Source organism: Electrona antarctica, assembly GCF_951216825.1.
Source record: "Electrona antarctica genome assembly, chromosome: 9".
Lineage (NCBI taxonomy): Eukaryota > Metazoa > Chordata > Actinopteri > Myctophiformes > Myctophidae > Electrona > Electrona antarctica.
Genome location: NC_136790.1, coordinates 31,595,357 through 31,605,421, shown reverse-complemented (window position 1 = coordinate 31,605,421; position 10,065 = coordinate 31,595,357). Strand labels below are relative to the sequence as shown.

General features: G+C 41.9%; 1 protein-coding gene across 1 annotated transcript; it reads left to right on the top strand.

Annotated features, from left to right (window-relative positions):
• Positions 1-8,781: 8,781 nt before the first annotated feature.
• msx1a (muscle segment homeobox 1a) lies at positions 8,782-10,065 on the top strand. Its single transcript, XM_079510179.1, has 2 exons — positions 8,782-9,403; positions 9,618-10,065. Exons 1-2 carry the CDS (start codon positions 8,980-8,982, stop codon positions 10,028-10,030), a joined length of 837 nt encoding a protein of 278 aa, XP_079366305.1. The 5' UTR covers positions 8,782-8,979; the 3' UTR covers positions 10,031-10,065.

Below are 10,065 nucleotides of genomic sequence, written 5' to 3'. Positions count from 1 at the left end.
CAATTAGGACGGCATGGGGAAATATATCACGGGGGAACATTTTAATGAGCTTCTTCTGATCGGCCCTGCTTTTCAAAAGGAGCATCCCAATAACAGTTGATCACTCAGAGGCATGATGGGGAGCGACTTCTTCTTCCGCCCGTGGGATATTTTACTGTGTGCACAGACACCCAGGGACATCGTAAAACCTGAACGCAATTAAAAGTGGTTATTTTTCACCTCCCGCGCCTGGATTCTGTTGCAATTAATCTGCCCAATTTGATTATGAACGGCACAAATTAAACAATAAAGAGCTGTCTAATGAGGGATTAATTATGGGTAACAGGGGGGAGAGGGGCCGGGGTGGCAGCCATATGTCAGTGTCTGCCGCAGACAGCAGCAGGCCATAAGGAAGACAAAGATGATACTGGTCCATGTGGTTGTGTGCTGATAGGGCCTCCCCATCACAGATTAGTAGATCCACAGCCCATGGAGCCCATAAATGGCTAGACCATAATTGAAAGTGCCAAAATCAATAGCGTTGACAGGCCTTAATTAAATTAAATATGTCTCTCCATGGGATAGGGGACAGGAGTGGGGAACCGCGGGGGTTACAAGTGTATCGACCGGAGTGACCTCACTTCTTCTTGGAGAGGAGCACAGTAAAATCCTCAGTGCTCATTTTACTTTGATAGTGCACAAGTGCAACCAAATGGACTGGTAGAGCCTATTTGGTTACACTCTCAGAGTTACAAAATGGATGAATTAACACTGCAGATTTTTCTGTATTTTAGTGTGGTGATGCATTGCTTGTTATAATTATAGTATATGATGCGAAATGATTGATCTTTCTTAATCTAAAATTGAAATAGCACAATGTCATACTGGTATTGAAATCAACTTGGGGGGTAGACAAATCTTCTCACTCAATGTTCTTAAAATGGGTATTTACAGTAAATTGAGCAAAAGTTTCAAATCTTTTGCTCAACTTACTGTAAATACCCATTTTAAGAAACATGTCATGCACAGTAGAAATTGCAGTATCTGGAATGAAAACTGCGTTGGACTGCATTGAATTATAATTTATCACCTTTTACTTAACAGACCACAGGATTAATCAATCGCCACAGGACCTTCCACAAAACTTAGCAGGAAAATATTAAATATGCAACTGTGCCTCAAAGGTCACTGACCACCAGTTAGCCCCTTCATTTAGACTGCAGTTCAGTAGTACAGTATTTTTTCATTTCTTTAACCATGTCATAACATGCACACGAAACTGTGATTTTTACCTGCTGCTATTTTTATAAGCTGGATATGTTTTCCACCTGCACAAGAAGCATTTCTGCCTTCCGTAGTGCCATTTATCCATTGCAATATTTTAATCATGCACCTTATATACAGGGACTTTGTACATTTGATTTGACTGCGCCTTCCTGTTATCTTACTTGTTCTGTGTTCTGGGTTGGGTTCCTTTCTTCTCTATTCTCTCTTTCCCTATAAGTAATAAGTAAGTATTGCCGAGCCATGAGGCCCATAGGGCGGACACTCTGACCACAAGGCCATGGAGCTGGTACGCAATGAAGAGAGCTTAAACACAAAAGAAACCACCCACTCTTTGACTCCTGTAATTGTGTGATATGACAATAAAATTGATTCTTATTCTGATACAGTTTTATCTCAAGTGTTTTTCTGTACCTCAAGGGCAAACATTGCAGTAATGATTTTGTTAAGACAGTTTATGTGCTTTTATTGAGACAAGACAATATAGAGCCAGGGGAAATTGAGCCAGGAATAAGGAGTCGTTGACATGCAGATTCGCATACAGAATTGAACCGGGGATGATGCAATTATGTGTTGGACAATGGACACTGCCACACCTGTAAGTGTTTTAACATGTACTGTATGGCCCTTGACCCCTTCAACTTGGCGTGTAGATGTCATCTGCTACCTTCGGTCGATAAAGCAATTACATTTGTGACAAACTGTCTCAGAATTAAAATGATGCATCACAACAAAACCTCCATTGTGGACTTGGGTAACACCAAATACCGCAAAGGCATCACACCGCCTTGCAAGCAAGTATTAAATGGAGCAATTTCAACTAGAGGACTATAATTTGTAAAGACATCCTTATCTTTTTGCTAAACCACATCCAAAACGTCTGTGCCCTCGCCCCTTTGAATATCCTCACCGAGCTCTGACCCGAAATCAATGTTTAGTTTTCCTTCTTTGTGTGTCTAACAAAAACATTTTTCTTTTAATTCTGCCGTTTGTTGTGTGATTATTTGGCTTCAGGGATTGGTGGTGACTCTCTACAAAGGTCCTTCAATGTCAACACTTAGATATTTTAAAAACTTTTGATTTGTCACAGTTTAGTGGGATTCACTGAGAATAAACTTTTAGTGAAAGCAGAAGAGAAGAGAAGAGAGAGAGAGAGAGAGAGAGAGAGAGAGAGAGAGAGAGAGAGAGAGAGAGAGAGAGAGAGAAGAGGGAGGGAGGGTGTGGTGGTTCAGTGTACCCGCCAGCCCAGCATCCTCCACTCTGTGAAGACAAAATGTTGCTAGAACCCACTGCAATCCTGCTGCCGACTGCTTGGTGTGGGGTTTACTGTCCAGGCCATTAGGCATGCAGAGGATCTCTGGTGTCTTTTTAGCCTGATCCTGCTGGCCACAGGGAGACATGGTGAGGCAGAGGACATCACCTGTAGGAAAGCCTGACTCCTCATCATTTCAGGCTTTGCCCACATTTAAAGGATTAGAGGAGATGGAGTCAGCGAAGGGTCACTGACAGAGTTTTCCTCTCTGGGCGGGGGGGTTGGGGGTCAGGGGAAGGCAGGGGATAGATGGGGGTTACAAGAGGCTGAATCCCTCTGCATAAATGTGTGTGTGTGTGTGTGTGTGTGTGTGTGTGTGTGTGTGTGTGTGTGTGTGTGTGTGTGTGTGTGTGTGTGTGTGTGTGTGTGTGTGTGTGTGTGTGTGTTCGCGTGCTATGTTACTCAACTTTCCAAACATAATTATTTGTAGGGAAATATCAAAGATTTCTTGGGAAGAAATTTGAAGAAACTTTGCTATTATACTCTGATTTTGTAGAAGCTGCATGGCTAACAGTATTGCTAAGTAAAATTAAATAAATCCATGGACCATTTAATAATTGTTTAATAATTAATATCAGTGATTATTATATCTTATAAAAATGTATCAGTGTCTACATTCTCTGCTGTGTTTTTAAACTGGGTTCATGAGACATAGATGAATACAAAAATCCTAAATATCGAGATATTATCAAAATACTATACAGTTATCCAAAAATATTAACAGGAATTAATTCACTAAAATTACAATTACTATACATTATGATTATTATTATTAGCCTATGGTATGGGATTATTATTATTGTTATTATAATAATAATGTATTATTATTAATTATTATTATTATTATTATTATTATTATTATTAGACTGGACATGTTTTCATTTTTCATACAATTTGTTTTGAATGTTCAAAGTACCAATTTTTACGAGCGACTTCATTTATTTGATCATTAGGCATCTTTTCATCCTTGCACAGTTAGAAATGATTTGTTGCTATAATACTATTGCTTGTTATGCGCTTATTAAGCATTTCATTTAAGACTCTATTTAGTTTGTAATCAACAAGCGCACTCAGTGTTTGAAAGGGCTATAAATGATCGACTTATCAAACTAAATTCCATGATTTGTCATTACTTAATCAATCTATTTACATGGCCTATATCATATTAGCCAGCCCAGTGATTTGCAAATGATTTTATAGTGGGGCTCATGTTTAATGACGTGAAAGAAATAAAGGGGCGATAATTCAATTTCACACCAATACCTCTGGTAATTGAGATGTCTTTGATTGAAGGATGGAATGTTGTAAATTTTGCCTGGGAATTTTATCTATCTTTAACAGAGGATTGTGCGCAAGACATTATAGGTGCAGACGTCAGATATAGGGCCGTTTATTTGGGGGCATTATTTTGATTTTAATGTCATCCAGGGGTCAGGCCAGGGATGAGTGAGGGACCATGCTATCAAGTTTAAGTCGTGTTCGCGCGTGCGTGTGCGTAATGCGTTTGTGTGGTGGTGTATAGGGCCTATAGGCTATAGAATATTCTAGGTCAAAATGCTTCTCCATTTGATACAAATAACGTTTTGATTCATGACCAATATTGTGTGCTCTGATTTGAACCGTCTGTACCGACTTTTAAATCCAATCAAGGCCTAGGCTACCATTTGTTTTATCTATATGCCTATATATTTATCGTTTAAAAAAATACATTACATTTACAAATATAAAAAATATTATGCTTATTCTTATGATCATTATTATTATTACTTTAGTAGGCCTATAGTTTGTGTGTTTTGCCCATTGTTGCCATAGGCGTTGAAATTGATAAAATAACAGCAATAATAATAATTTGTATAAAGAAAAAATATTAGTTATATTGACAATGAATTCAAATCGTATATTAAGTTACAACTTACAAGTCTGGTGGAATGTTAAAGACAACAAACTTTATTCAATGTTGACTGACCTATATATTGTTTTGCACAGCGTGTCCACAGTCGAGGAGTCGTGTCCACAGTCTAGGCTATATTCTTTTACATAGAAAAGGTATGGCTATAAGGGGAAAAATAAAGAAAGGAAAAAAAGACGGAAAGAAAGAAAGAAATTGAACATTAAGTAAATGTCTCCATGTGTCGGCATTTCGCCACAGGCAACAGAAGATCTTCGGCTGTCGCATTCTCTTGCGAATGACACAAATTAAGCGTTTCCGAGCTTTCGGCGCAACGATGTCACGGGAATATTTCCCTCAAAGACGCAGTTCTACAACAATATGGTATCCCGCTACGTTGGCGACAACAGAACTGAGCTCCCCCTTTTCTCATCGTGCATCACCGTGGGATACATCCATCCCTCCATGGCTGTCACCCGTGAAAAGGTGCAGGGAGAGTGAATAGAGAAGTTCACATTCCGTGATAGATCGGATTGTCGAATTAGTCGTAGAGTTAACATTATTAAATAGCCTAATCAACGGTGTTCTGCATACAGTCGTCTTGCCCAAAGTTTTAAACGAATCGTGACCATGATTTATGACGCGTGCGTTCCATATAGCGTTGAAATGCTTCAGCTGCTGCACTGCAGTCCAACTTCTAATATAACAAGGCCAGGCTCCCCTTGCTGTAATTCTTTTGAGACAAAAGATGGGCCGTGAGGGCCGATCCATTAAAAAATAATCATGATTTTTAAATATATAGCAATTATGTGAAGAAGGATGCTCGGCTGTTATGATTATCTTTTCTTGCGCGTTAAAAGGTCTGTCGGATGAATGCAAGGACTTGCATGGGGGAATGTATATAATTATTCCTTCTAATACATAGCTCATAGCTCAAGCATTTTCCAAATTGGGTCATAATTAAGATTGAGTGTCATTCATGTTCAGAGAGTAAAGAAGAAGAAAGGATACAGTGGCTTATATCTTACAGGCGTATATGTTTGTTGTCTCAAAACCCAATTAGCTCAACTTACTCTATATGTTGCTATTTTTTCCCCGTGTTGGTACACATCGGTGTGTGTGTGTGTGTGTGTGTGTGTGTGTGTGTGTGTGTGTGTGTGTGTGTGTGTGTGTGTGTGTGTGTGTGTGTGTGTGTGTGTGTGTGTGTGTGTGTGTGCGCGCGCGCGCGCACGCGCACGCATGTGCGGGAGGGGTTTCAACATTAGGCTATACACATAGGCCCAGAGGGTATGACTTCTGAACACATACACCTGCTAAATTCACAGAGTCAATGGACTGCAAGCAGACCTGTGAGCTTTGGAGTGTGAATGGCATTTTGAAGCTTAAATGACCGTGAGCCATTGTTGCTTACTGGCAGCAAAGTGCCCCGTTCCGCCTGATTGCGCTAATTGCTTTGAAATAGGATACATTATCTATAATTATGGCGATCTTGGAGGAGACGGCCGGCTGTCCCTTTCATCTTTCTAAACTGCATCATAATATCGCGATCAAATTAACTTCAACCCACTCATATGCTGCGCATCAAGATCCCGAACCTCAGCGGTCATGTGACAAATGAATCAAATCATTTTAGTGAATTAATATAGAAATGCACTTTCCCAACCTATTTATTTATTACCGTGTTTATTTATTTTGTTCTAGATCAACTGGAGTAGATGGTATTTACATTTGAATGTTAATATACTCTCATGTGCGTTGTCATTGTCCAGACGAAAGTAATTTACTTTCAACAAGTGCAAATATTTTGCCTAAAATGCCTTTTGACATCAACTGGGCCTTTTATGTCTTTTAAGTCAAAATTGACAGACTTTGCATGAAAAGGGTTAAGACAACGTTCAGAGGAGACAACAATGGCCCTTTGTCCGGTGTCCCTGCCTCTTGATTCGGAATCAAAGGTAGTTTATGAAGCTAAACAAGGGCCTGATGAGGCTTACAGTTGTTTTGTATCTCGGCTCAACCCTCATTTGTTGCCCCGGGTTTTAAATGAAACGCTATGGTAATCGTCTACAGCATGGCACATCACTCTTCTCAAAGGCCAGTGTTTGGGATGCTAATTGTCACCAACATTGTTTTTCAAACACCACTATCCCTATGTTCACAACGCAAATAAAGTGAACCACAAGTGCAGATAGTGGAGATAGCTCTGACGGCGCACTTCCAGTTCCAGGTGGAATTTGCATTCGGGAATCTGCCCCCTTTGTCTGCACGGAATAGAGTCCCCCTTTAACCATGCAGCACAGAAAGTGAAACATATTTGAGGAACTGAACTGATGCAGATGCAATGGTAAGACACGTTAATGTATTTCATGTGTGCCTATTTGTGTTTACGCACTCACTTTACGAGTTTGTGTGTGTGTGTGTGTGTGTGTGTGTGTGTGTGTGTGTGTGTGTGTGTGTGTGTGTGTGTGTGTGTGTGTGTGTGTGTGTGTGTGTGTGTGCGTGCGTGCGTGCGCGTGTAGGAGAATGAGTAAGTGCATGCGCGCAAAGCCCCAAGCAGAGAGGGGACACAACATCAAACGTACATAGGAGCGCTGCAGACCCGCCGGTGACTTCAAAGAGGCAACGCGGTGAACAACACGCAGCGCCGCACGCACTGCATGTTATGATCTTAAGTGTTTCCAAACTGCGTTGCACATCTAGGCTACTATAGGCCTACTCATCATGGAACCCGGATAAGGAAATGCTAAATTACGCATTGCATGTAATTTTATGATCGGCTGTGTGGTCAACTTGACTGAGAAACAAAGGTCACCTCACACACATTTCTCATCTACATTATCCTCCACGCAGAGAATGGCGTAACTGTCTATCTATGTCAGAGCAGAGCATCCCTCTTAAATCTCTATGACAGTTTGAATGTTGTAATTACACAGCTAAAGTGAAGAATTTACACTCGGTACAACGTCCTAACTTTAATCACCACATAGCCTGCAAGGAACTGAGGAATCCTTTTCAGTAAGGGGCTCTCTCAAAAATAATTAGTGGGAAGCGCTGACCTTTTCTGAGAGTAGCCTACTATTACACCAGCTCTAGCGCTCATTTGAATAGTTGAAAATGGCGTGCGATCGGCTGAGAAAGCTAATTTTTCATTCTGAATAGCCTAATGTCCCAGGGCTAGGGCGGGTAAGGAGGAGGCGGGCTGCACTCTTGATGCGGGTTCAACTTTTTCAATAGTCTCCCTAAAGTCGAGTGCTTTGATCACGCCGCTGCTGGCGCCTAAAAACAACATAACTTGTCTGCCTATTAGGGAGACTGACAAATCGTGACAGATTGTTTATGCTTAGCAATTAGCGACGCATAGGTTTTCCTGAGAACGAACTGCACCGCAAAGAGGAGAATAGTTTCATCTTTTCATCGGTTTTCTAAAGCAAGTGTTTGAATATGAAATGAGAAGGAACATTTTTGGATAGTGATGGAATTAAAGTTAATACACTGATGGCAACATGACATTTTATGACAACAGTAAATAGAACCAAGCATGCCCAACGGGAGAAGTTAGAGAACTATTATTTTAAATTGTGATCACCAAGAGACTGCATAAAGAAGAGCAATATATGGCTGGCTATATAGCGGCCTACTTGAAGCCAGGTAAATCAATGACAGTCCTGGGTTAAATCTTTCGTTGGCTATACACGCTACTTCCTCCCCCTTCCTCGACTCCACATAATTTTTGACTTTAATGGATGTAGTCAAAGGGAAAAAATCCCAGTGATCCCTCCCCCAAGCCCGATAATTACCCCTAAATGACTGCGAAGGCCTGTGTGTTTCAATCTGATTAGAGCCCCGCAGCCATCAATAAACAGCGCACTGCAAGAGACCCATCGCATAAAGGAAGGCAGTAAACTGTTGTGCAATATTGAGACTCCCCTACCATTTCAAGTTTTAGCATAATAACCTCATACGGAATGATTTTCCTTCAGAAATAACAGATACATTTTCCATGGACTTTGGAAATAGTAAAAAAAAAAGCAGAAGAAGAAAAAAGAGGCATGTCAAGAGCTAAAAACTCAAGCTGTTATTAAAACCTCAATAAGCTATGCGCAACATGAACATGCTCAGCTCATGGCATTAATAACCTACAAATAAGCCTATCAGTACAATCATCTGTCGGTTTAAACGTTTTAGTGGAAATTATCTCTTTAATGAATGCTGTCAAGGAGTTGGTTCGGTTTATCTGAACTGTGTTGTAAAATAACTTATTGTTTACTTTCCCAGTCAAATAACGCGAGTCTGTTGCTGGAGTGGAATCAGCCGGCCCCTCTCGTCTCTGATTGGTCCGCGCACTCTCCACGCCTGCCTTATAGCAGTGCACGCCAATTTTTTCACATAAACATGAGGATGCCGTCACGATAGGAGCAGCACAACTTTCTGTGACTTTCTTCACGATACCCACGACTGTTTATTATTATTTTTTATTATTATTTTTTTTACCTCCAAGTAGAAGTCGGACCTGTGTATGGCCCCAACTGTCGCCATGTCAGCTTTAACTGTTGGCTTGAAAACGGAGGACATCGCCTCTCGATCGGTTCTCGTAAGCAGAGGTGAGATGCAGACCAGCCTGGGCTCCGCAGCGGAGGAGACGACGGCGAAGCCGAAGGTTGCTATTCTCCCGTTCAGCGTGGAAGCGCTGATGGCTGACAGGAAGCCGAGCAGGGACTTGTCATTATCCGCAGACCCGTGTATCATCGCCGGGACTTCCCAAGCGCACGGCCCGAGGATGGGTTTAGATTCCACGGTTACTTCTTTGACCATGGGCTCGTCGTTTTCAGTCGGCGACATTATGAACATGCAAGACGACGTGTTGATTAAACCGGAGAGCCCGGACAGTAACGATAGGAGTTCTTGGATACAGAGTCCCCGGTTTTCTCCCACGCCACCACGTAAGTTAGACTTTGTTTTATTTTTACTCGGCATGCGTAAAAACCGTAAAACCATTTGTAGTATGCCTAGACTATTATATCTCCATTTTATGATTTGTTAGGATTTTCAAATAAACAGCCATCGCAGTAGGAGTAGGCTATGGCATCGGCATGTGAATAGCTTTGTCAAACGTATACGCTTACAATAGTGCTAAAATGTATTCCATGTTTCCAGGACGGTTGAGCCCCCCTGCGTGTCCACTGAGAAAACACAAGACTAACAGAAAGCCCCGGACTCCGTTCACCACGTCCCAGCTGCTCGCCCTGGAGAGAAAGTTCCGCCAGAAGCAGTACCTCTCCATCGCCGAGCGCGCCGAGTTCTCCAGCTCCCTCAACTTGACGGAGACGCAGGTTAAAATCTGGTTTCAGAACAGGAGAGCCAAAGCCAAGCGGCTCCAGGAGGCAGAACTAGAGAAACTGAAAATGGCAGCCAAACCCATGCTTCCCCCGGCCTTCGGGATTTCCTTTCCCCTCGGTGCGCACGTCCCCTCATATGGCTCTCATCCATTCCAGAGGCACTCGTTGCCGGTTTCCCCGATGGGTCTCTATGCTGCTCACGTCGGATACAGCATGTACCACCTTGCCTGAAAACAACACCTCATTTTGCAGTCAAGCTGACGCGG

Coding starts and splice junctions, on each gene's coding strand:
- msx1a (XM_079510179.1), top strand. CDS start 8,980: ATGGCCCCAACTGTCGCCATGTCAGCTTTAACTGTTGGCTTGAAAACG. Junction 9,404..9,617: donor GTTTTCTCCCACGCCACCAC/GTAAGTTAGACT, acceptor CCATGTTTCCAG/GACGGTTGAGCCCCCCTGCG.